Raw genomic sequence first — 27142 nt, forward strand, 5'->3', positions numbered from 1 at the left:
GCCCCGAGGGGGGTGGTGGGCGGGGTGGAAGCCCTGAGGCGGTGGCCGCGGGGGTGGGGAAGGGGCTGGCCGGGGGGCGGCGGCCCCGTGCGGCGGCGCTGAGAGGGCTGAGGGGGGCGGGCCAGCCCGGGCGGAGGCCGCTCCCTTCCCGGCTCGGGTTACCTGGGCGGGCCGCCGAGCGCCTCTTCCCGTCTGGCCAGTCCCCGCAGCGCCGGGAAGCGGGTCGGAGCGGCGGCGCTGCCGGACGCGGACATGGGCGCTGCTGTCCCCGCCGGAGCCCGGCTCTTCCTCGCCCTGACGCTCTGCCTCGCGGCCGGGGCCGCGGAGCCCGACGGGCGGCCAGCAGGTGCGGGGCCGGGGGGAGTGGGGGAGCCGGGCTCGGCTGGAGGGGCGCTGAGCACTTGGCTCCTGCGGCCGGGGCCGGGGGGAAACACGGCGGGCGAGGGGGCAGCTGGGGTGTGGGGCGAGCGGGGCGAGGGGCCCGCTGACCCCCTGCCGGGGCGGCAGCTCGCTGGTCCCCGCTGTTAATGTTTAACCTGCTCCCGGGCTCGCCCCTGCGGAGACCTGCCCGCTCCCGGGCCCGGTGTGCGGGTGTTTCCCCCGCACGGCTCTTTAACGCGGCACCTCGGTTGCTTCAGGGCTGCGGCAAAGATTTACACCAGGACTGATCCCTCCTAGCGCAGGGGGGTTATTCCCAGGGCAGACAACCAAGGCAAGCGCGCGCCCAGGAGCAGGATCAGGGCCATAATTCTCCCTCTTTTAAAATAAATACAGATTTTACCACCTGGCCACCCGTTCCTAATCCCTTAATCCCGCCAACTCCAAGTGTGTGGTCACTGTGGTCCTGCAAACGTTTACTATCGCAAGTATTTTTGCTCCTGTACAACCCTTTGTAAAGACAGGAGGTAGTTGCTGTTTGCAGGATTAGTCACTGTATTTCTCTCAATGTGTGATGATCATTAGATTGCACCTTCCGTTCAAATAACTTTGACTTTTCAGCCTAAACTGCCTAGAGATCGTGCAAATTTTGAAAGTGATGTGCAATCCACATTAGGACTTCAGACCCACTGCTTCCTAGATCATAAAGTAGTGAGGAGAAATTTAAGATTCTGATCGTCCTTCCTTTATGATGGCATTTGAAAAGACCCCTAACATATCTGGTGGCTTTAAATTGTATCTCAAATTCCTGTGGCTGCAGCCACAACCACCTTAAAATAAAATCATACTTTTCTAAAAATGTCATACCTGCTTCTCTTGCAAGTAGCATCAAAGGTTACTAAAATTGAAAGAATTAAAGAAAAAAACTTTCATCAGTTGTGCATTTGAAAACTGCGTATTCAGCACCCTGTTCTTTACTTTGTGCATTTGATACTACTTTCTGTAGAGTCAGTTTCCCATTGCTTTTTCAGAAGCAGAGGGGCTCACACAGTGACAGAGGAAACAAGCTTTTTTTTTTTTTTTTTTTAGTTTTTTCAAATAAATAGGAAAATACATCTGTAAACCCACAAAATCAGCAAAGAAAGATTTGAGAACAAGTGTCTGAATCTACCTCTCATTGGGGGATTTTTTTAAAGTGTCTAGAATTTCATGTTGACTGTCCCTTTAACTAAAGAAATTCAGTGGAAAAACGTTGTTAATATAATGTGACTGAAAATTTAAATGAAAATTAAATGATCTAAATTTTAAAGGATTCCCTGTTTTCATAGGATGACTGTAAATACTGATTCAAAAGACCACATGCTTAAATGTATGTAGAGGCTACATTTGATCCCAGTGATGTTCCCTGTGTTTGCTTTTCCATCAGAATTTTTTTCTTGTTCTTATTAACAATCTGAAAAGTGTGTGTGTGTGTGTTTGTGGTAAGTACAAAGGAATAACATTCAGGAGTAAATTTCATCATATAATTTAGTTCTAAAAAACTTAATTAGTTCTCATCTTCTGTGTGGGATGTTAGCCTTATACCTAGATTATTTTCTATACTAACTCATCTGAGTTCTGTAAATTGCTTGTAAATACAGACCTGTACGCCAAGGTGGAACCCAGCTGAAGTCATTAAAGCCTCAGATGTTAGAGAAGGATAACTTTGGTGAAGGGCAGAGGTTCAATATTTAATAAAATTTGTATTTTGTATAAATGGTGGTATTTCTGATATTGGGGAGTTAAGTATTGGAAACAAGAGTACATCAGTGAATCAATCCCTTCTACAGTTAATCTTCCCGGAGGTCTTACTGATGATATATCTTGGGCAAAAATAAAATACTTCTCTTTTCAGGTTTCTGAAATGAAAAAATCTTGGTCTTTGAACTGAGCCATTGATTTTCTTTTCCTATTATTGTAAAGTTTTTCAGCTCAAAAGAGTGCCATTTTAATTGTCACTAAATCATTGTGCACACCCCTGGAAGAGTGGAAATAATGAATAATTATATATATATTTTTAAATGTAATGTATTGTTCTCCTTAAGAGAAAGTTGGAATCCCCTCACGATTATTGATAAGTACTATCTTTGATCTACTTCTTCTTTCACTTTCATAATTACTGTTGGGCTGCCATTACCAGCTCATCTAATATTATCCATCAAACTTTCTAAAGCTATAGTAATTTCTTTAAATTAGATATCTTAATGTTATCATCAAGGAGTCCGGTGGCTCCTTAAAGACTAACAGATTTACTTGGGCATAAGCTTTCATGGGTAAAAAACCTCACTTCTTCAGATGCATGGAGTGAAAATTATAGATGCAGGTGTTATATAATGACACATGAAGAGATGGGAGTTACCTCGTAAGTGAAGAACCAGCGTTGACCGGGCCAATTCGATCAGGGTGGATGTAGTCCACTCCCAATAATAGATGAGGAGGTGTCAATCCAGGAGAGGCAAAGCTGCTTCTGTAATGAGCCAGCCACTCCCAGTCCCTATTCAAGCCCAAATTAATGGTGTTAAGTTTGCAAATGAATTTTAGTTCTGCTGTTTCTCTTTGAAGTCTGTTTCTGAAGTTTTTTTGTTCAAGTATAGCTACTTTTAAATCTGTAGTAGAATGTCCAGGGAGATTGAAGTGTTCTCCTACTGGCTTTTGTATGTTACCATTCCTGATGTCCTTTTACGTAGGGGCTGTCTGGTTTGGCCAGTATACATGGCAGAGGGGCACTGCTGGCACATGATGGCATATATAACATTAGTAGATATGCAGGTGAATGAGCCCCTGATGGTGTGGCTGATGTGGTTGGGTCCTCTGATGTGGTTGGGTCGCTAGAGTAGATATGGGGACAGAGTAGGCAACGAGGTTTGCTACAGGGATTGGTTCCTGGAACTAATATTAAAATACATATAGTTGGCACCCAATTTTCTATTTAATAGTATGTATTTATATCTAATCAGGTTGGTTATTTTCTACTTGATTGTTAACACTTTAGTGTGGAGTGAAGTAAAATCACATTGAATCATTAAGTTGCTAAATGAAGAAAAATGTGAGTAGAAACAGACTGTTTTGCAGAGATTGTGATTACTTTTACTTTGTATTATGGTGTTTAGCCAGAGAGAGCTATAGGGAAAGAAAGGCCATGAAAAAGGGATGGAGATCCCAGGCATGTATTTATTTGTATTTTATAATTTAGATCCTTTCAGCTATAGCTGATCTGCATATCAAACTGAGGATGGTAATGGGGATGATGCAGAAATAAAACATCACAATGGGACTGAATTCAAAAGCAGAGGTTTCTATTAAGTAAACCATCCTGCTGTGTTATCCAATTCCTCTGCGGTTCTAAACAATCTTGCACCCATCACATGTCCTGAGATGTGGCTCCAAAATGGAAGCTTCCAAACCATACTAGTATTCGAGAGGAACGTGTTTGCTTGCCCAATTACAGTGTTTGATCATAAAGCTGTCACCCATCCCTGTGTCCTTCCCCCGACTGCCCTAACCATACCTGATCCCAAACTAGCACCCAGATTTTGGGAAAGGAACATATACTACTCAGCTTTTACCAGAAATTAAATGCACATACAAATGTAACTTAGAATTTTTTGACTATTAATGCAAGTATTTTGCATCAGAATTTAACTATGCTTTACGTGGAATAGGTCCAAATTCATGAAAGCTGAAAAGATTGTGGTAATTGCTGTTCAAACCACTGTCTGTCTGATATTTTAATAATAAAAGTATTGAGGGGGACTTCAGTAATCACTGAAGGTGTATTCTATACATGCTTTTTACATCTAAGCCATTTCCCCCCCCCCAGAGGCTGACATAAAAGTATGAGACCTGAAAATTACTTTTGAAGTTTATTAGGTTAAATTTGTTATGCTAATAATACTTATTCAAGGTTTATATCTTGCAAACACAATTTCAGCTTCATGCAGTGTGAAATAGTTGTGTGTGAACCTAAAATATCTAAAATTAAGCTTTATTAAAAGGAAAGCTGTAGAATTTTAAAAAGAATGTCTATTAAAGTTCTTAGCTTGGAATTTTTTAAAGACCCCTTGGGGTGCCCCACAAAAAACATTTTATGCCTTCTGTGCTGGTTGCAGTTAGTTAGGGGATTAATTCTGCAAATACTTCAAGATGTGATACTAATGTAGAAAGTCATATCGAAAGACTTAACTAGGACTACTAATTGATTTAGTGAGATCACACTCAGTAGTGAATGTTTTCAGAATAGGGCCCAACAGGGCATGTCTGCTACCTTCTTGTGGCATCCCCCCTAAGCAGTGCAAAGGGAAAAGAAAGCAAACAAAATGTGGAACAGGCTCACATTTTAAGCAACAATCCGCCTGAAAGAGCCATTTTCCAATGGGGCCCCTTTCAGGGCCAGCACGGCAAACCCTAGCGCTCAAGATGATATCCCCTCGATATTGAAATACAGCAACAGCAAAGTTACAAACTCCACCTACATACAAACTTCGAAGCACGTGTAATCTTGCTTCAGGAGATGCACTCTACCACTGATGTGCAAGTTTCAGTTCCAGGCTACGCTGTCGTGGCTCATCACCATTGCAGTCAGTATGGGATGACATCTTATGTTAGAGAAGAGCTGTCCTCTGTCACAGTATTAACATCTGGTCCAAATGCCATCGCAGGCAATCAAGGTGAATGAGTTTGCACTAATTATCTACAAGCCTCCATCAGCTAACTGGCCAATCTCTACTCCACCCACCTTTCCAGGTCTTTCCATTTACTGTGGTGACTTCAGTTCCCATCAGGTCTGTTGGGGTTACCACAGATGGAGAGAATCTAATGGAGTGGGCATCAGTCACTGACCTATAACTCCTCTATGACCCAAGGCAACCCCCCAGCTTTCACAGTAGGAGATGGGCTACAGGCTCTTCACCCAACATCACCTTTTCATCTTCCAGGCAACTGCCTCCAGTGGTCAAAGAGCAGAAAGTACTTGAAGCTTTTCTGAAATCTCAGCATCTGCTTTCTTTGACCACCACAGGCATGCAGATCTGAACAACAAACAGTTTACAGAAGGCCTGGTGGAATTTTCAGAAAGCTTGGTGGGAGGTCTTTCAAGCAGAACTAGATACATTTATAAGCAAACTGGCTGAGGTTGGATAAGTGTGTATATATATATATGCGGAAGCTATCTGTCTTGCTGACATGGATAACTCTACATCAATGGTTCCAAACTTTAACAACCCACAAACCCCTTTCCCGAAAATATCAAATCTCGCAAACCCCCTCCGAAAAATGAATATTTCCAGGGATTTTCTCCCTTACCTGAGCATAAATTATAGAAGCAGTGATCTTGGAAATAATTTGGGTTTTTTATGACATGCTTATTACCAGGGTGGATAAAAATCATGATTTTTTTTATTTAAATTGGATTTTTTTGATCAAATGCTTTTTGTGGAAAAAAACCTATCTAAAGATAGTTTTAATTAAGATACATTATAACTCAGATATCTCATTATGGAATAGGGATTATAAATTCTAATTCTATAGTATGAGACAATGTATTCATGTAATGTTTAAGAAAAGTTTTGTAAATGAGTTCCAATAGTTCATGGATTGGGGACCCAATCTGATGAGGTTCCAGGGGCTTCTGTATAGATTATTTAGGTTAATCTTTCTATCTACCCAATGGGACTCAGTGCTCAGTCTAGAAGATACTATGAGAGATGCTTAATTTTGCAGTTCTCAAACTGTGGATTTGTGTCTCCAGAGATAACATGCTTGTTAACAGCAAAAATGTTTTTAAATAAATAAATATAGAGAGGTGAGAAATAACAGACCTCAACCCTATTGTCCCTCTGCAAATTTGTGTACACGGAGTCACTCCCTTACCTCTCTCTAAAAGTGCAAAGTTTCAAAAAGTTAAATGAATAGAAGATAGTTGGGGGCGGAATAGATCTGGACAAGGAGAAGAAGTCTGGAGATAAATGTGAGAAGGGAGGGACAGGCCGTAGAAACAAAAGTGAAACTGTTTGAGCAGCATATTCCAGAAGTCTTGAAGTCTTCCTGAGTGTAGCCTTCATTGACTTGAGATCTACCATACCATTCTCTCACTAGAAGGGAAAACCCTATAATGGCAGCAGGCTGTAAAAGAGACCTGGTTTGGGAATAAGAAATATATAATAAATTCAAGAAATATATGTTTGCTGCTGATGTTTTAAAGTAGGGTTACCATATTTTGAGTATCCAAAAAGAGGACACTCCACGGGGCCCCGGCCCCGCCCCGAGCCCCGCCCATGCCCCCGCCCCAACTCCACCCCTTCCCCAAAGTCCCCGCCCCAACTCCACCCCTTCCCCAAAGTCCCCACCCCAACTCCGCCCCCTCCCCTGCTTCCCGCGAACATTTGATTCGCGGGAAGCCTGAAGCAGGCAGCAGGTAAGCTGGGGGGGTGGAGGGAGGAGGCGCGGCCCAGTCTGGCCCCCTCCGGCGGCCGGCCCCAGCCCCGGCTCCAGCGTCTCCAGCCTGGCTCGGCTCGGGCCCTGGGGTGCCGGCCCCGGGCCAGCCCCCGGCCGAGCGCCCCCGGCCGAGCACCTCCGGGCCAGTACCGCTGGCCCCCGGCCCGGCCCCAGCCCGCGGCCCAGCGCGGCCCCGGCCTAGCACCCCCGGCCCAGCGCACTCCCGGCCGCCCAGCACCGCCGGCCCCGGCCGCCCAGCACCGCCGGCCCCAGCCCCGGCCCGGCCCCCGGCCACCCAGCACCGCCGGCCCCCGGCACCGTCGGCCCCCTGGCCGCCTGGCCCCCCCGGCCGCCCGCACCGCCGGTCCCCGGCCCTGGCCCAGCACCGAGCGGCGCTGGATTTTCCCGGACATGTTCGGCTTTTTGGGATTTCCCCCCGGACGGGGATTTGAGTCCCAAAAAGCCGGACATGTCCAGGAAAATCCGGACGTATGGTAACCCTATTTTAAAGAAAGTCACACCATTGAACTGGTGGAAGTCACTTAAGCACTTGGATTCAGAGACTGTTGAAGTGATAATCTCACTTTTAACAGCAGTAGCTTCTTCTGCCGGTGTAGAAAGAATATTTTCTTCCTTTGGACTAATTCATTCCAAATTGAGAAATTGTTTGGGACCTGAAAAAGCAGGAAATCTGGAAAAGAAAAACAAGCTTATGAACAAACAGGAAAATGAAGGTGAAAATGACGGAGTTAGCTGCAAAAGCCAATATTTTAAGTTTCTCATGTTGACCTAGCAGACATAGTTGATTTAATTTTTTTTAATATTTCATTTAACTATTTTAGTTAAAAATAATTTTAACGAAAACAAACCCGATTTTAAAAAACTTGAATGTTTAACTAAATTCAAAATTCATATGCTTGTTTTGTTAAAATAGTATATGTTTGCTGTTGAAGAAAAAAATCCAGAATACATAACATTGTCGTTTTAGTTAAATAAACCATTTAAATGTCTGTCTGGTGATGTTTTCCTCCCTAGTACAGCATGGCAAGAAATCCTCCAAATATTAATGACTAACCTGTTGAATTGGAGATAGTTCACTTCCCAATGACTTCATAAATATCTGCTTCAATTACCTTTGGTAAATGAAATAACCAAACAATCATTCATTTTCTGAGATAGCTGAAAACTAATCTGAAAAGTTTTCAAAATGAATCACGGTTTAAAAATGTATAGTGTGTACCTTCTAAAAATGAAACCTACATCTATCTCGGAGTTGTGAAGAATATGTATTAAGGTTATAACAACCAACAAGAATGCACTTTTATGTAGAAATCCATGATTAAATCGAGTCTTCCTGACTAGTGACTTAAATCAAATCCACCCTGCTTATTACACACTATTTATTATTACATTATTATTTATCATTACATTATTAATTTTATTACATTATGAAAACAGCACCACTTTTCCAAGATTTCACTTCTGTAGCTCATATCACTTGGATTAAGCCTCCTGCATGTTTCATCAAGGAGTATCAGATGTGAAACAACATGAAGGTATTTAAGAAGCCAACTCAAATAAAGAGTTCCTCCCACAAGTATTCTAGTCTTGAGCAGTCCTGGCAAACAATGCATGACTACAACAAAGCTTAAACTTGTTCTGACAGGAAGTCGTGGTCACGGGGCTCCGGCTGCCAGGGACAGCTCTGTCTGCAATTACAGAATTTTTTTCTGAGAACCCCCTGATACATTTCATGAACCCCCAAGGGTTCACAAACCCCAGTTTGGGAACCACTGCTCTACATAATATCGAAGGGTCACTCAGCCAGGACCCACATGCTCTGGCCACTTCCCTTGGTCAGCGGAGACTTCCAGTAAATGAGTCTAAGATGGCAGCCACGACCTTCCAGCTGAACAATCACCTGACTAATCAACCCCTTGCAGTCTGTGGTGAGGATCACCCACTCCCTCTCCAGCCAGTTGACACTTATTTAGGGGTCAGACTGCATTGCACTTTAACATACTAGTCCCATCTAGAGTACTTAAAGAAAAAGATCATTTGCCACACTGCCTTGCTCCAGAAGCTAGCAGAAACCTCCTGGGGCAGAGGCAAATGTTTTTTACAAACCTTTTTTACCCACGAAAGCTTATGCCTAAATAAATCTGTTAGTCTTTAAGGTGCCACCAGACTCCTTGTTGTTTTTGTAGATACAGACTAACACGGCTACCCCCTGATACTTGTCTTGGTGCTGGTATTCAATCCAGCAGAATATTGTGCAGCAGTTTGGGGCAGAAGTCAGCATATATATCTCATTCATTTAGAGCTGAATACAGTCACCTGTATCATTAGTGGTTGTTTTAGGCACACATTAACATCTAATTTATATGTGTTGGCTTATATAGCTCCCCTGAAACTTCGGCAAGATGCCTTTACTTTTAAAACTGCATGCAGGATTATGAAAACTACCTTTTGCACACAAAGCTGGCAGTGGTTCCAATAAGTGCAAATAAGCAATACAAACTTCTTGCAAGAAGATCTGCCCACATTCAGAAGAAAACACCTACACCTGCTGACTGCCACAACTGACTTTGCAACATCCTTTTGTGGTGGCCGTTCATGCACTCCTGTCCAGTGCCAGTCTCAGATGAACAGAGGGCTATCAGGGCTGACAGTTGATTATGATTGGGGCCATACCAATTTCACAGTTGTGAAAAATGTGTCAGAGACCATGAAATAAGCCCTTCTCCATGAAATCTGATCCTTGTGCTGCTGGGAGCATCCCAGCTAGGGGCTCCTAGCTGCGAGTCCCGGCTGGGTTGGGAAGGGACAGGATTAGTCCTTCCCCTATACAGACACTCTTGAGGCGGAGATCAGACCCACTGTCAACTGCCTTCCCCTGCTGCAGGAACCTCCAGGTCTGCTGCCCAGACCAGGAGCTTCCTGCAGCAGGGGGAGGCACCCAGAGGTGGGTCTGATTTCCCCCGGAGAATGGCCATGATGGGGAAGGACAAGTCCTGTCCCTCCCCAGCCTGGCTGGGACTAGCAGGTAGGAGGCCCTGGCTGGGACGCTCTTAGCAGCACGGGGGAGATCAGAACCACCTTCGCCTCTGGGAACCTCCTGCAGCTGCGGGAAGCTCTGTGGATGCTGCCTTCTGAGGCCAGGTCTGAAGGCAGCACAGAAGTGAGGGTGGCAACCCCTTGGCCCCCTTACAGCAGTTTTGCAACCCCCCCCCACCACCACCACAACCCCTTTTTGGGTCAGGACCCCCATGGTTACAATACTGTGAAATTTCAGATTTAAACATCTGAAAACATGAAATTTACCAATTTTCAAATCCTATGGCTGTGAAATTGACAAGAATGGACCATGAATTTAGTAGGGCCCTAATTATACCAGTTTGTCTCTCCCCAGTGAGCCCTCTTGATGGTGGTATTGCTTATACAGCGGACATCATGAGGGCTAACTCCCATGCAGAAACCAATCTCATTTGGCCCTTTTTAGCGCCTGTTCCATTAGATATAATAAACAGTAGCCTTAAACAAAAAGACCTCCCTGCCCCTTGAGAATCAGGAGCCCTTTGGTTGGTAACTCTAGAGAATGGGAGTCTGGCATAGTTTGTGCTTTTTACCTTCCTACCAAGCCATTTTTCTTGATGAACTTGGTTTTCTCCTCTTGGTCCTTGCTTCCTTTCTTCCCTCCCCATGTATTCTTTTGGCTGCGAGAGTAGTTATTCAGGATTAGACTGTGCCTGTGCACACTCACAGTCCAGAGGTGTGTAAGCTGCTTCGTTCCAGGAGAGACCTTTGAGTCACTGTTCTTCTGAGGGGGAGTAGTGTGATACTACCCTATTACTGCTTATCGCATCCTGGTCCTGCCTATTGTGAACTTGAGTTAAAGATCAGGTTAATCCATGGAAGGGAAAGTTTTTAATGCCCTCTCACTCACTTAGGTGTATGTAAAGTCCAAGCCACAATCTACCCCAAAGGTTGTAGTTTGAAAGTCTAATTCTTTTAAATAAAAAAAACTAGATTATGCCTCTAAACGCAAAATCGGTATCTGTTAACACACACACCTTTGTTCTGAAGCAGTTAGGGTTGCTACAAACTCACAAAAGCCCCCAAATAAAAACTTAAGCCACCTGCCAGGACACATTCTCTGCGTCTCCACCTACAGTCGCACCCCTTGTTACCATAACTACTGTATGCCACACACTGCAGCCTTAACTTTGTCTCCCCTTTTGCCTTTGTGCACACAACGCTTTCCCAGATTACTTTGTCCCATACTAGTAATTGTGAATGTTTGGTGTAGCAGTTGGTTATGTTGGGAGACAGTGATTTGGCAAAGCGTTGTTTGTAGAAGAGCATTTAAAAGAGGTGATGATAGACTAGCATCTCTAAGGGGTAGAATTAAGGTAGCTTTGTCTGGGCTGTGGTATATGGTGGTAGTAGATGAAGGAGTAGAGCGTATAGGTAGCGTAACTTTTGTTTCTTTGCTTTTGTAGACTTGTTAGGCATGTGGGTTTGTAGCAACCATAATCGTGTCACAATGAAGACTTTGTGTAATTGCCTGTTTTTTGTTTAATTAATAGACAGCAGGTTTAAAACAAATAAAAGGAAGTATTTCTTCACACAACGCATAGTCAACCCGTGGAACTCCTTGCCAGAGGGTGTTGTGAAGGCCAAGACCATAACAGGGTTCAAAAAAGAACTAGATAAATTCATGGAGGATCGGTCCATCAATGGCTATTAGCCAGGATGGGCAGGAATGGTGTCCCTAGCCTCTGTTTGCCTGAAGCTGGGAATGGGTGACAGGGGATGGATCACTTGGTGATTCCCTGTTCTGTTCATTCCCTCTGGGGCACCTGGCACTGGCCACTGTCGGAAGACAGGATACTGGGCTAGATGGACCTTTGGTCTGACCCAGTAGGGCTGTTCTTATGTTCTTAATTAGGTGTCTGGATGTGGGATGGGCAGACATATGAGGTGATCACAGAGAATAGTTCATCTGTCAGACGCTGGGCAGAAACTCTCGCATCAGCAGCCATCTGTAAACCCTTTGCTGATGCTGAATAAAATCTGACCAAAAAATGTAGTTCCTGATGAAGAAGGTTTTGTGTGCACCTGCCCACCCAATCAGTCAGGCTTGTGTGACACCTCACTCCCTACCCCCTCAACTTCAGACTTGTGTATGATTTGGGGAAGTAAGAGGAAGCATTGATTGGGCAAATATTTCAGTTGTGTTGCTTTACAGTCAGGTCTGAACCATTGTAAAGGCAGGATTTTTTATCAAAGGACTGTTTAAAAATAAATACAAACATATACTGGGTTTTATTTATTTATTCTTTATTTAAGTAGAGTTGTGAAACTGAAGCAGATTAAATTTTAAATCATTGTAATATAAACCTGTTAGGATTTCAGCTTCATTACATGAAACTTAAAACATTTTCTGACCAGCTTTAATTTTCATTTTCCAAGGCCTTTATTTTTTGAGGGGTGAGGGGTCAAAATGTGAAAGTTTCCAGCTGAAAACTTGATTTTCATTTTTTGGCCAGAAAGGGTGGGTTCTTTTTCAAGAAAACTGTTGGCTTTCGGTGGAAAATTTCATTTAATTAAAATGAAATTTCTGTTGAAATAGTCTTGATGGAAAATTTTTGGCCAGCACTAATTAAATTACTTACAGCACCCATGAAATATTTATTTAAAACTTTTCCCTTTGCTTTTATAGGAAGAAAAGTTCTCCCACCTCCATCCAACCTGCATTATTCATTTGGCCAGCTCTGTAAACTGAAATGGACTTGGAATCCTGCAGAGGGCATTAGCAGTGACTGTGATCTAAAATACTGCAGTGAAATTTTGATTAATGGCATCCCACAAGATAACCGAGTATGTTTCCCCTTTTCCCCTCCCCCTCCCCCCCCCCCCCAGCTCTTTGAATTCCACAATGTTCCAGTAAATGTTTATTCTTACAATGAAAGGAAATAAAATTGCCTGTAACTGTTCTCAGATGTTATACACTTATAATGGATTTATATACTTGGGGGGTCGTGTGCAGGGCTGTGCAAATAATTAGTTTAGGTTTGGTGGCCAAACAAGGGGGTAAAAATCATCTTGAGTTGACCAGAAACAAGCAAACACAAATTTCGACAAAACAATTTAAAAAAATTATTGATGGATTTTTACCTTTTTTAATAAAATGGAAGTAAATTTTGAAATGAAAAGTTTAATTTGAAAATGTTACTTTTTTTTATTATTCAAAATAACATATTGACTTTTTGGAGTCTTTTTCACTGAAATAATTTGGTGAAATCAACACAATTATAAAATATTTTGGTTGACCCAAGTATGCACTTTGTGGTCTGGGGGAGAGGAGGGGGGGGTTTTGGTCTGAAAAAAATCTCACCTGCTGCCGTTATGATGTCATGACGGGTTGTGGAATATTCAGCACTCAAAAGCAGCAGCCAGCCTCGTTCTTGAGCAGGGGACTTAGTGATAATTCACAAACAGCATAATAGAAAAGACTCATGTTTCCATTATATTAAGTATTCATTTTAAAGGTACTTTAACCCAGTGGTTCTCAAAGCTGGTCCGCCGCTTGTTCAGGGAAAGCCCCTGGCAGGCCGGGCCGGTTTGTTTACCTGCCGCGTCCGCAGGTTCGGCCAATCGCAGCTCCCACTGGCCGCGGTTCGCCGCTCCAGGCCAATGGGGGCTGCGGGAAGCGGCGGCCAGCACATCCCTCGGCCGGCGCCGGTTCCCACAGCCCCCATTGGCCTGGAGCGGCGAACCGCGGCCAGTGGGAGCTGCGATTGGCCGAACCTGCGGACGCGGCTGGTAAACAAACCGGCCCAGCCCGACAGGGGCTTTCCCTGAACAAGCAGCGGACCTGCTTTGAGAACCACTGCTTTAACTAATACATACCACACTGTCTTCATCTTCAAGCTACGCAAAACTGAGTTTCCTGCAAGGGCCCTATACCCTGACTTTGAACCCCTCAAAGTGGGCTCCCAGTCCAGAAGAGAGATATCTGTGGTCAACCTAGTTTAGATAGTCATAAACTTCCAAATTTTAACAAACTTTACTTTTTTCCTGAACTGCCCCCAAGTCATTGTGTCTTGGATGCAGTCAAACTTGATGTGATGCAAGTCCTCCAGGTCCTGAGAGGATGCCTCATGGAGACACTCTGTGATTACTGAACACTATTGTGGCCATAAGGCCTGATGTTTACAGCACCATCCCAACTGTGACTGCTGTATTCTTCCTGCAAAATGCAGGATCTCCTGGTCCTTTTAAGGGAAAGCCATTCATAAGTTTGTTTTGTGGCTGCAGTTTTTGCATTCTGATCTGCTGTATTTGGAATGTTAACGGCTGTTTGGCTCCCTACCTGTTCAATGATTGTTTGCTTATATGCACATTTTTTACTGTTGTTGCTCTGACATGGGCTTGAAATGCTTTTTCTTCTGTTAATGTTTTGTGTGACTATGGAGTGGTGAAAGGTGCTGGATTGACATCCCTATATTTTTTTAAGTCCTCTATTTAGACAGAGGCAGTGTAAACTTCCTGACTTTGCCTTATTAGATCTGGAAGACTGCCTGTAGGAAGAAAAGTCTCCTCCATACTCCATTCTGGATCTCTGTAGGTTGCCAGTAAGTCCATGTCCACGGGGAATTGGATTTAGACTAAGAGACTCTCTTCTTGAATGATATGTTTGAGTATGCCTGCCAAGAGATCATCACCTTTTGTTTTTGCTGAATGGCTGTTCATTGCTTTTGGTTTGGATTTTTAAGAATCCTCGTTGTTCCTTTAGTTCTAGAACTGGCTGTGAGCCTTTTTATTTGTTCTGATATGTTTTTACATTAACTATGGTTTCCTTGTAGTTGTGTTTAAGATATTTGGGCATTTAAAAGTTTTCTTTTTCTTTAAATTTAGGAATGGACTAAGAAACTTTTTCGTGAGGAAGATGTATCCTTGAATGAGGAGGTTCATTTCAGAGTGAGAAGTGAATGCAAATCTGATAATACAAGTGAACCAAGCAACTGGGTGGAGATTTTTACTCCACCAAAAGGTACCCACTCTAAAACCTAGCCTTGAACATGTTGTCTTCTTTATATCTGACTAAATACACATCATCTTGCTTTCTGGGATGTAGTACAAGAAAGCTGAATCTTAAGAAAAATAAAACTCTGTTAAAATCTTAAATTAACTGAAAGTGTCTGTATCTTTGCACATCCCAATACACTTTAAAAGTAAACTGTACACTGTCTCACCTGCCAGGACCTTAGTTCAGGATTGTTTGTGGTTTATATTATTAGCTCTTACAGGAGAAACAGAAAATCCTGAACGCCAATCCTGGCAGGTAAGTAAGATAGCAAATTAGAGGGACAAGGTGGGGGAGGGAATATCTTTTATTGGAACCACTTCTGTTGGTGAGAGAAACAAGCTTTCAGGTTTACACAAGCTTTACTTGAAAGCTTGTCTCTCTCACCAACAGAAGTGGGTCCAATAAACTATATTCCCTCACCTCCTTGTCTCACTAATATCCTGGGACCAACACAGGTACAACAATACTGCATACAAGTGGGAAATAATTGTCACATGTTTGGTTCTTAAAGTGTGTGCGCCTCTATAATGGTGAAACTACCCTGTGTGCCCTGCTAACAAATTTGATTTTTAAACTTCTCATCTCTGAATTCATCTTTTAAAAAACGAGGAGAATATAGGTGATTGGGCCAGGGGAGAATGGCTAAGGGAAACACATTTTCTGGGTAATGTCAGGGATGAGACAGGTGTACGGAGGACTGATAAGTAACAGGCCACAGGGCAGAGTCCAGTAGCTTGGGAGTAGAGAGAGCTACAGGGAGAAGTGAGCAGGAAAGCAAGTGACAGTAATGGAAGCAAAAAAAGCAGGTGACTGCTGCTGGCAGGTTACCTGCAAAGAAAAGTAAAGTTGCAGCGAGACACTGAGACCTGGAAGCTTTCATTGATGAAAGGGATTCAGTGTCCTAGGAGTACTGTGTATCCTTTGGTCTAAGGACTGTTCCGATGCACCACAGCAGTGGGACTGAGTGGGCTAAACAGACTTTTGTTTTTAAAAAGCTCTCTGCACAGGCATCTGTCACCTTCGTATCTAAGCACAATTTTAATTTTCCTGTAATAAACCCTCAAGTAGTCGCTGCCGCAGAAGAAACAAGTTCAGGAGCAGAAGTGAGTTTCCAGGCGTGGCACCAGTTGGAAGCTGGGCTCTGTATGGAAGTAACATGTATGTGCAGTGCCTGAGGATTATTGTGGCGTTACCAGATATACTTATTTCTTCTCTAAGCTGTAATCAGTTAATGCAGTGTGAGACAGCACAGGATGGAAGGAAATGAAGAAATTAAATTTAAAAAAAGAAACTCTTCAACCTATGCAATTTTGCCACTTTGCGTGTGTGTGACATGACATTAAATATGAAGAACCTGATTCTATAGCTGCTCTACCCACCATGGGATATCCCGTTAACATCCCAACTCATGGTGGCTATGGAATTGTTTGTTTTTACCATTCTGTCACTTGGTTCCTAGTGTTTTGAACACAGTAGCGGTATCTTAGAGGTACACTAGTCATGATTAAAACTCGACTTTGACTCATGTTGCCAGTGAATAGTATTTTAGAGCCAGTTATTTCCATATTCAAAGTACATGAAAATAACTATAATATCCCAGTAACCATGGGTAAGCATTGATGGTTTCTAATGGCAGCAGCTGTTCATGGCTTTGCAACAATATTCCTTTAACTGCCAAGAATTTTAACTAGTTCTAAAGCACCTGCATTTTATTGGAATACTACTTCCTGTTTCACCATCTCATTCTATATGTAAAATTATTGTTCGGACTAGTTCAGATTCAATGAAAGCAACAGTTCAGGCTTTTCTGGGTCACTTGTGTTTAGAGGGAGCCTTGCACAGGTTCAGGCAGGCCGTGCTGTCCAAGTGAGTGACTGTCACTTGCTGACTAATGAAGGCATTCACTGTAGTCTGAGAAGCCCGCACTCTGCCTTTCGGGCGGGATAGTGGAAGGTGAACGATGGCAACTGCTAAGATAGTCACTAAACAGAGGGAGGGCGCTCTGGTATTTGGGAAAGAAAGGCACTTACTGGTAGAAACAAATCTTTCTAAGAAGTCCTTAAATTTGCATTCCAGGTGCTGCCGGCACTGCTGCTGTTGGCATAAATTGCACTTGGTACGACTTAGAGTACATGATCTGTACGTGGCTCCCTGGACGGAACGCAAGTGCTAGTGCCAACTACACTCTGTACTACTGGTTTGTATTGATTGACTTTTTTCCCCCTGCTTTAAAAGTACTCAGTATACCTCTGACTTTTTTTTATTACCCACTGCCTTGAAGGATCCCAAAGCTCTAATATAGAGACTATAACTGAGAGTCCCATCTAGCATGCTGGCTCTTTGGGAGCTGATTTGCTTATATGAAGCATTTGGCCTGCCCCAGAAACTCATTTGAAAAAAATCTTATCTGTTGGTTTTATCTTCCATCTTTAAGAAACTGATTTGTTCCTGGAAGTTCTGGAGTAGGATGCCACCTTAACATCTCCAGCTCACTTGCCAGCTGTCTTCCATAAATAGTCTTCTGTTGCAAGACAACAGAGTTGTGGAGAGAGGAAGAATTTGGCACAGATATTTATTTACACTAACCAGTGCACACTCCCCGATATCGATGTCTTTCCTGAAATTTTAGACTGCATTAGCTTCTGCAGAGATGTAAAGAGAGATTTTTGAAAGCTTTCAAAGTTTTTTTCAGTTTTAAATTTACATTACATCTTACTTTCTGTTGACTCCATAAAAAATGTCATCTTTCTCACTCCAATGGTAGATACTAAGAGTACTAAGTTTTCTGCAAATGTTTTTGGAGAGCAAATACCAGGATGTTTGTGGTACTTGTTTAGCTAAACACAGGGAGAAATGACCTTTTCACTGTCCAAAACTATTCACCTCAACCCCTTCTTACATGTAGCAATGGTAACCTAGCCCTGGGCCTGATTGGAAAAAAGAATTTAAATTTCTAGGGGACTTTGAACCTTCTTGGGGTAGCACTTGACATCCCTCTCCCGCAATTCTTTCCTGCACAACCCATGTTGGGATAATGGATGAATGTGAATATAAGGCCTTTCAGCTGCCTAGGTTGTTGCCATTAGCTGGCAACAAATTCACACCAGTCCAGAGTGGTGATTACCTGGAATAGAGTCCAGCTGGAAGGAAGGAGTACAGTATTAATATATCTTTGTACTCTAGTTTTCTTGAAAATTCAGGGGTGGTTGAAGGTGGTAGGCACTCAACAGGGAGGTGGATAGTGTGGGGTGGGACGGCGTGGGGGGCTGAAGGTACATATGTGAGAGACTGCCACAGCTTCCCCACCTCATATGCATGGGAAACAGAAACTGCACTCCTGTTGTGGTGCCGGAGGCAGGGAAGGCATTTACAGCAGCAGAACCCCAGCTCCTGTGGAGGAGCCTGCTGTGATTGCTTCCAGAGGGTAAGGTGGGGAAACAAGGAGGAGGAAGGTGTGTGGGTGGCGGCAAGTCTCTTGGGCAGCTGGGGAAGGTGGGTAATTAGTAGAGTGGGTGTTGTGGGAGGGACTCTTGACTGGATTAGGCAAACACTGGGTGACTATAACAGTGGTCCCCAAACTGTGGGGCCTGTCCTCTTAAGGGGGTGCATAGGAACATTTGGGGGGGCACAGCAGGGCCCAGGCCAGCCCCCAGGGGGTGGGGAAGGGAGCGGCACCCAGCTCTGCCCAGCCCCAACCCTGCCCTTGGGCTCCAGACCTGCCCCGCTCCCAGGCCCTGACCACAGTCTCTGTTCCTGACCACGGCTCCGGGGGGCATGGGCAGATAATATTAGAAGTAAGGGGGTTGCGACTGAGAAAGCTTAGAGACCTCTGCTCTATACCGGCTAGTAAATTACAGGAGTAGGACTAGCTACTTCCCATCATAGAGTGGACTAACTTCCCTTTTCGGGATGCGGGAATGTCAAAAGGAATCAATCGGAGGTGGAATTCTTTTTCCCTGGGGATGTTTGCCATTCGGGAACAGACTATTTTGAATAAATATTTTTTTAAAACATTTAAAATATAGGATAGAGGTAGCAGAGTTGTCTGTAATGATTTGAGTTAAAGGGCCCAAGACTTGCTTCTGTTTTGCTGCAGCTTTGTACAGAAAAATCAGTATTTTCATGCTTTGGTGTTCCTTGAAGTATGAGTGAAATGACACAGTGTTTATTCAGTCTAATCCCGTCTCTTATTCCTGTAACCCAACCTTCGTGCAATGCCCACTTTGACAATCTTGTAAAGCCGGTTTAAAAGCAAATGTGACCATCATTGCCCTGGCATTTGAAGTTAAAACATAGTATGTTTACATTTTATTCTTGTAGGTATGAGGGCCTGGGAAATCACCAGCAGTGCCAGAATTATATCTATGGAGATAACTTTGGATGTAATTTCAGTCTTTCAATCCCAAATTCCACAAATGGGTATCCAACTATCAGTATTTTGATCAGCGACAACTCGGATGAAATTAGGCCTGTCTGTGCAAACAAAAATCCAACAACAATTGGTAGGTTTAAAGGGTAGATTATGTAATTTTGCAAAGAGTGTTAGGTTTAAATATCAGTCAAAGAAAAGGGAATGGAATTTGTTTTGATCTTGTATCGTTCAGTGCAAAAAAGAACAGCTGGCTTAACCTGATAAGAATACACCCAGGATACATATCTGTATTTATTCTAATAAGAACATTATGTAACATTCATAAATTGTGCATGAACACACAAGATTCTCTTGTAATAGGCTGATCATCTTATCAAGATTAAATTGCATCAGTGATGCCTCTGGATGAAACTCAGCACTAAATCACTTTACACTAGCCAAAGATCTGGCCCTTCATCTACAGGAATGGTCCCACTGTATTCCCTGCGTGTTCAGCCGATCGCGGCTCCCACTGGCCACGGTTCGCTGCTCCAGGCCAATGGGGGCTGCGGGAAGGGCGGCCAGCACATCCCTCGGCCCGTGCCGCTTCCCGCAGCCCCCGTTGGCCTGAAGCGGTGAACCGCGGCCAGTGGGAGCCGCGATCGGCCGAACCTGCGGACGTGGCAGGTAAACAAACCGCCCCGGCCCGCCGGGGGCTTTCCCTGAACAAGTGGCGGACCAGCTTTGAGAACCACTGCCCTAGATGTGTCAGGTCTTCTGGGAGTTGGGGATAGGAGATTGGAACCGGATAGCATTGGAGCCATTTAAATCCATTCTCTTCCATCTTGAATCCAAAATTTTGGATTCCCCTGGGTATGAGTCACCGGCACTTAGTGAGAACAGCAGATGCATCTGATCAGCTATCCACTTGCAATTTGAGACTCATTGCAGGTACCAAATTTTTGCAGTAATAGTGGGAAATTTTAGGGTATTTTTCCCCTTGTGTGTGTTATCATTCACCTAAACTACACAGCCCCTTGTCCTTAAGGATCCTGGTCTTTCAACCTTCTTGCCAGTCTGTGGCATTTGAAAATTGTCAGGGGCCTAGGATTTGTTCACAGCGTCCTGTAAATTTTATTGTAAAGCAGACAATTATTTTTGACAAATAAAGGGCACTCTTTGGTGTATCTTAGGCCACACTCTCTAGTGTTGAAACTCTGGGGCTAATCATAGTTCTTTGTGGTGTGATGACTAGTTTTTGAGAGGCTATATCCTATTGCAAGGCAAACGAGCTCATTCAGCATGTTGCTTCTTGGCAGAATATTCTCATTAGTTTGACTTCCTGGTGTGAGAAATTACACTGTATTTTGAAATACCAGGACGTGACATTACTGAGTAGTTTAACTTACGCCATTTTTGAGCCTGCCATCTCACAGTCATGTTCAGATTTCCTAAAAATGAAAGCATCATTTTAGTGGTTGACTTATCTTTGACATGTTAGCAAATGCTGCCATGTAAATGGAACTTCTGCTCTATGCTCCAGACAATATGACTAATGATTGCATCTTATCTGCTACTTACTTTTCATGAGATTTGATTTGGGAATTCATCAGAAGTATTGTTGATCCTGATAATGGGTGACCAGACAGCAAAGTGTGAAAAATCGGGGCAAGGTTAGGGGTAATAGGTGCCTACATAAGACAAAGCCTGGAACACTTTGACTCTCCCTATAAAATTGGGACATCTGGTCACCCTATCCTGATATTGAATCTGTCAAGCTCTTCCCTCACTTTTCAATGTCCTAATTGCTGTGTGGGCATTATGCCTTGTACTGCTATATGTAGTGACTCTTTTTAACTGGTATGTACTTTAATCATATTATAAATGTCAAAATAAACTTAGTTCAAAAATTTGGATTTTTTTCTATTTCAGTAAAACCCGGACCTCCAAGGATTGTAGCAGTATCAATGATCAAAGATGAAATACATTTAGAATGGCAAAAGCCAGGCACCTTTCCAGCACATTGCTTACTTTACCAAGTAGAACTTAAAGACAGCAAATCGGACTCCATTCCGCCACGTGATGTAACTTTTTTTCATTAATTATTTACAATGGAACTGAAATTTGTCGTGTGTGGTTTTTTTAATATCTTCTTCAAACTGTTAATAGCAACTCAAGTGTTGCCATTGAAGAACTATAATTGCATGCAGAGCAGAAATGTGTAGGTTTATTAACTTACTTGAAACTGCATATGTGGACATAACTGGTTTTCCTCTCACGAAATGAGGTTCAGTAATATGACCATGCATTGAAACTAATGCCAGTTTTCTGAGTCTCTCGCCTTAGCTACCCATTTACCATATCAGTGATATATATGTAATGTACTCTGCAAAACAGGGACACGTCTGAACGGGGCAATAGCTCCTCAGAAACATACAGCACAACTACGTTACCCTATGGTCTGTCTGTCTCCCAGTCAGAGCCTCATATTCATCTACTTTGGTTTCACGACTTTGATTATCACAAAGAAAAGGAACATGCTGATTTGTGGTTCTGTGCATGTAGTAAGCAAGGAGATTTGAGGGTAAGGGAAAGGGGGAAATAATCACACATGGAAAGCAATACAACTGCACTTATATCAATGTGTGGATGTGGACTTGCTTGTGCATGCCTATATCTGAGTAACCCAACTAGGTGTGCCATTAAATCAGTAAGAAAAACAGCTTAGTATGCTAGATACTAGTTTCACTGCTTTATAACTTGGCAAAGCAAGAGTCCTTTCCTGAGGACTGTGTACACAATAAGTTATAAACAAAACTGAGTGGTCCACACACCAAAAAAGGCACTAGATGAATTTGTTCAGTCCTCCCTTTATTTCTCCCATAGGAAAAATGAGAGAAATAGATGCGGTTCTCAAACTTCATTGTACCGCGACCTCCTTCTGACCACAAAAATTACTACACGACCCCAGAATGGGGACTGAAGCCTGAGCCGGGGGGTGGGGGGGGACAAAGCCCAAGCCTCACTGCCCCAGGGTTGGGGGCCAAGGGCTTCAGCCGCAGGCAGTAGGCCTGTAACCTACCTGAGCCTCAGCCAGGATGCAAGTCAAAGCCTGAGCCCTGCCACCCTGGGCTGAAGCCCTCGGGCTTCAGCTTCAGTCCCGGGCCGTGGGGCCCCAGCAACTCTAATACCAGTCCTGGCAACCCCCTTTGGGGTCCTGACCCACGGTTTGAGAACCGCTGAGATAGGACAAATGCCCAAACTGCATGTTATCAAACTTCCCCGGAGAAATTGGTCCTTTGGGCTCAGAATAAACATGAAGGTTCTCAGGCATTTCACTTCTCACAGGGATAGGGGCAGACTCCGGTGTAGGGAAAGCTTGAGCCGCAATTCTGCCCTCCTGATAGATGGAGGGGAAGGCAGTAGAACTCATGCAGGTATTTGGAGGAGCTTGTAGACCACCACTCCAGGCCATTCAGCCTCGGTTTAATCTTTGAGGCTAAGTGTTGTAGCAGAAACACTGGGGTCAGCTCGTTTGAACCTTGATTTCTGAATGACCTTGCTTCGGCAGTTTGGATCATTGTTTAGTTAAAGGCCAACACATACTGTGAAAATCTAAATTCCTTATCTTTTACCCCTTTTATTTTATGGAGTTCAAAAATACAAAAGTCAAATGGGGCTTCAGTCAAAACATTCAGTCTGATGATATTAAAGCTACACAATGAAACCAAGTTTGTAAATGTCATGTATCTGATACAAGAAAACAGTAAATATCTTTCATTTCTTTATTCTAAGGTTAAAGAGCTCACTAAAGCTCAGTTTTCCAGTGTTCATCCTAACACTGTGTACATCGTCAAAGTGAGAGCAAGGCTTGAAACAACATGTTACAGCAGCAGTCACTGGAGTGACTGGAGTGAGGAGAAGAGCATTGGTAAGAACAATCTGTCTTTGAACTGATCTGAATTTTTTTTTAACTTCAACTTCTAGCCATTAGACCTCTTATGCTTTCGTCTGCTAGATTTGTCAGATTCTTTCTTCCTGTGAGGTACTTATAGCTATGACCAAGTTCCTTCTTAACCCTCTCTTTGAAGATAGTTAGCTTTACTACATGAATTTTCATAGCTGTTGCTTTTCATCTGTCACATTTTGAAAAGTTAGTGGTCACTTTCATTGCTTACAAAAGCATTTGTAAGTTGAATGTTCTTAGGAGTCTATCATGTAGCCAGAAAAGAAGCGCTGCATTAAACATTGTTTTCATTATTCCTGAAGCACTTCACTTTCTAAATCCTTTGGGATTTTTTGTTTTGTTTTCCAGGTAAAAACACAGACTTCACATTCTATATTGTTTTAATACTCACTATTCCATTAACAGTAGCAGTAGCTACTATAATTCTACTAGTGTACCTGAAAAGGTAAATATCTATACCGCTTTTATATTAAAATCTGTTACTGACTGACTTTTACAGCAGGAGTGGCCAACCTGAGCCTGAGAAGGAGCCAGAATTTACCAATGTATATTGCCAAAGAGCCACAGTAATACGTCAGCAGCCCCCCATCAGCTCCCCCATGCTGCCAGCGCCTGCCACCCACCGGCAACCCCACCGATCAGCGCCTCCCCATCTCTCCCCGCACCTCCCGATCAGCTGTTTCCTGGCGTGCAGGAGGCTCTGGGGGAAAGGGGGAGGAGCGAGGGCATGGCAGGCTCAGGGTTGGGGTCAGGAAGGGATGGAGTGAGGGCAGAGCCAGGGGTTGAGCAGTGAGCACCCCCCGGCACATTGGAAAGTTGGCACCTGTAGCTCCAGCCCCGGAGTCGGTGCCTATACAAGGAGCCGCATATTAACTTCTGAAGAGCCGCATATGGCTCCGGAGCCACAGGTTGGCCACCCCTGTTTGAGTTACATTGCAGTCCGTCTCTGCTTTAGTTTACCTTTCATGTGTAGTATGTAGATTTTTGACAATGGTTATCTTCCCTTTATACCTCTGCATACATAATTAATATGGAGGTGCCAATCGGAGCTCTAGAGTTGAGTTTGAGTTGAGGTTTTTTTATGGAACAAATATGTTCTGGTTGCACTAACGCTGTGTAGTTTATCTACCTAAGAAAAAGGCAGTTCCTCTCACTCAGTGGTTGCATATACATTAGTTGCACACTTGCAGCTCCCATTGACTTCTGTGGGAGTTGCTCAGAGATATCCAAAGACAAAATTGGGCCTGTATGTACAACTCCTTTTCCATTCGTTGTTGGGAGTGGAGGTGGAGAGAACGGGGCATGGTCTGTGAGGACAAAAAATGGTCAGAGAAGACAGAGTCCAGCTGACTTTCACCATAACATCCTAAATGCAACTTTGAAATGTTCTTCCTTTGGTTAATAAATTGTTTTCATCTAACACTTTTATTTCTCTGTTCTAAAGGCTCAAGATACTAATTTATCCACAAATTCCTGACCCTAGAAAAATTATTAAACGCATGTTTGGAGAGCAAATTGAGGATTTCCAGGTTAGTATCAGCCTGTTGGCTGTCAAGTGATCTCTCAGAATTCGAAGACGTCTCTACAGTCCCACCTCCTATATTAGTATTTTGCCTTTACATAATCTAAAAGAATTTTAAAGAGAATTTTACACTATACATAGACCAAGTATTTAAGACAATGAGAATTATACAAAAACAAGTACAGTCTAAAACCAAGAGTTTTATGTCCTCAGTTAAGTTTTTCTTAAGCAGTGTAAACTTTTTCTGACTCACTAGTTTACTAAATGCCATTATGCTATTCAACAAAGCTTGCACTTTCTCTTCCAGTTCCATGAAATGGTTCTCTTTGCAACCCAATTAATCTGCTTTTCAGGGACATTCCAATCTCCCAGTCTTGAGGAGCCCTACAGACCCCCACCATGAATTGGTGTATGGGGGTAATTATGTGCTACTGTGAAGTCACAGGCACTTGTCACCTTTGTGATTGTTATCCTGGTTATGCTACATTTAATTGTGTTTAAATCCTTTTTTCTCTCCTCAAATCTCTGGGCCAATCCAGACACAGCTGGTAGTTCCTTCCTGCCAGCAGTTGGAGACAGCTCATCGAACCTTTCTGGTGAGGCCATTCCCAGTTTATAGAGCAGCTGTTGGCTCACCACAGTGAATTGTTTCTATCTTCTGCATCTGGAAAATATACTGTCCTTGACAGCTTTATAGAGGACTAAAGAACGATTAAGGGTATCTCTTCCTGGAGCCCTTTTAGGACTAGGACACCTTGGGCTGAACAGCTTCCACTGAGGGAAGTCTGGTGGGCTCTGGCTCCCAAGGGGTTTCAGATGACTCTCTACAGAAAAGACAGGATCAAGTAGAGGAGAGAGCTTCTTCCTCCTGCAGCTTCTCAAGTGGGAGGGAGTTTGGGCAGCGTGAACCCAAGAAGCCCCACTCCCCATGGTGAGGGGCAGGCTAGATACTCCCGTTGTAACTCAGCCCAATGTGGAAGGCTACATTCAGGCTCTACGCCAGCTCCCCCTGAGTCCAGACTGCAGCATCCAGTGATCACTGAGGCTCTTCTAATGGTGGTTCTAGTTCCAGCAGGTTAGAACTACTGCAATATTCCTCCCTACTACTATTCCCCTGCCGCCTTCTTCCCTATCTGATCCCAGCAACAACAGCCTCCCACCTGTATGAGCTCAATGTCCATGGGGAGAATGGGGAACACACCCCATGTGCAGCTTGGCAGCGTTGTGGGGCCCAGTCCTGACATCTGGAATGTCCCGCTCGCATGCCTGCCCCTCTCAGATAAGCAGCTGCGGCAGGGGGAGCTCTCCTGAGACTCTGGCCAACCCTTGGCACCAACCGAGGCCCCGTCGCTTTCCTAGGAGGAGCAGCTATGCCCCCACACACCCCTCCGTAGGACATGCTCTTGGTCCTGAACTGCCTCTGAACTGTACGCTCTATACCCTGTAAAACTGACTGTTACTGCCAGCTAAAAGAGAGACCGAGCCCTGAGGACACTGAAGATCTTCTGTAAAATAATGTATTGTATTCTCTTTCAGGGCGGTCCGGGGGATGACTTTTTGAACGTCAATAAGCCAGCTATGGAAGAGGAAATCTCCTCTTTAGTTTGGATAGAGAATCCAGAGAGCTCCACCCCTGAACATGAGGGCCGAGAAAGACCTGCTTTACAAGTGAAAGCCTTGTGAGGAAGACTTCCTTGTTGCTCTTTGTTTACCTCAGAGGATTTCTGAATATTGACAGTGACTGGTCTGCAAGGCAGACACCCACATTCCATTCAGCAAACCCCTGCTGAAAACTCACCTCTCTGGTGACACTCGCAAGATAAAATGTTGACCGTTGCCACCTTCCATCTCTGCTAAAAATGCTATCCAGAGCCACCACGATGTGCATGTACATAAACCATGCGACTGGCCCCACCGCAGTGCCCCTCCTCCTGCCTAAGCCCAGCTCTTCTGACTACTTGCCTTTCTTACTTCTGCTCACGCCTCACATTTGGACTGTAGGCGGTTTGAAGCAAGAACTGGTTCTTCTGTGAAGCACCTTGCTCAGTTTGGTGAGAAGTAAAACAATAAACAACTTGTTTACGGCTTGTCACTGCTGGAACATAGGAGCTGCCAGGAGATCGGGTGGACCATTTAGTCTGGCATCCTGTCTCTAACAGTGGCCGATTCCAGACGCTTCAGAGGAAGGTGCAATAAATCTTCAAGGGTATTTATGGAATAACTACCTGTCTATAAAGGAAGTTTCTCCTAACGCCCCCAGTTAGCGGCTGCCGAAACCAAAGAGGAGGATTTATATCTTTTCTTTAAAATATATGTATATACATAAGTCTCCTGGCATAACGGTGGATGTTGTCACTA

General features: G+C 43.8%; 1 protein-coding gene across 1 annotated transcript; it reads left to right on the forward strand.

Annotated features, from left to right (window-relative positions):
• The first annotated feature begins 252 nt into the window (after positions 1-252).
• On the forward strand, positions 253-26657 carry IL13RA1 (interleukin 13 receptor subunit alpha 1). Its single transcript, XM_065411466.1, has 10 exons — positions 253-346; positions 12575-12732; positions 14773-14908; positions 17021-17141; positions 19265-19446; positions 21228-21379; positions 23091-23226; positions 23611-23707; positions 24707-24791; positions 26321-26657. The coding sequence occupies exons 1-10, from the start codon at positions 253-255 to the stop codon at positions 26465-26467; spliced, it is 1308 nt and encodes a 435-aa protein (XP_065267538.1). The 3' UTR covers positions 26468-26657.
• The last annotated feature ends 485 nt before the right edge of the window (positions 26658-27142 follow it).

Source organism: Emys orbicularis, chromosome 9 (genome assembly GCF_028017835.1).
Source record: "Emys orbicularis isolate rEmyOrb1 chromosome 9, rEmyOrb1.hap1, whole genome shotgun sequence".
Taxonomy (NCBI): domain Eukaryota; kingdom Metazoa; phylum Chordata; order Testudines; family Emydidae; genus Emys; species Emys orbicularis.

What these genes read in the sequence shown, in the direction of transcription:
- IL13RA1 (XM_065411466.1), top strand. Translation starts at nt 253, where the DNA reads ATGGGCGCTGCTGTCCCCGCCGGAGCCCGGCTCTTCCTCGCCCTGACG. An exon ending in GCCCGACGGGCGGCCAGCAG is followed by an intron (nt 347 to 12,574) that starts GTGCGGGGCCGG and finishes TTGCTTTTATAG; the next exon opens with GAAGAAAAGTTCTCCCACCT. An exon ending in GCATCCCACAAGATAACCGA is followed by an intron (nt 12,733 to 14,772) that starts GTATGTTTCCCC and finishes CTTTAAATTTAG; the next exon opens with GAATGGACTAAGAAACTTTT.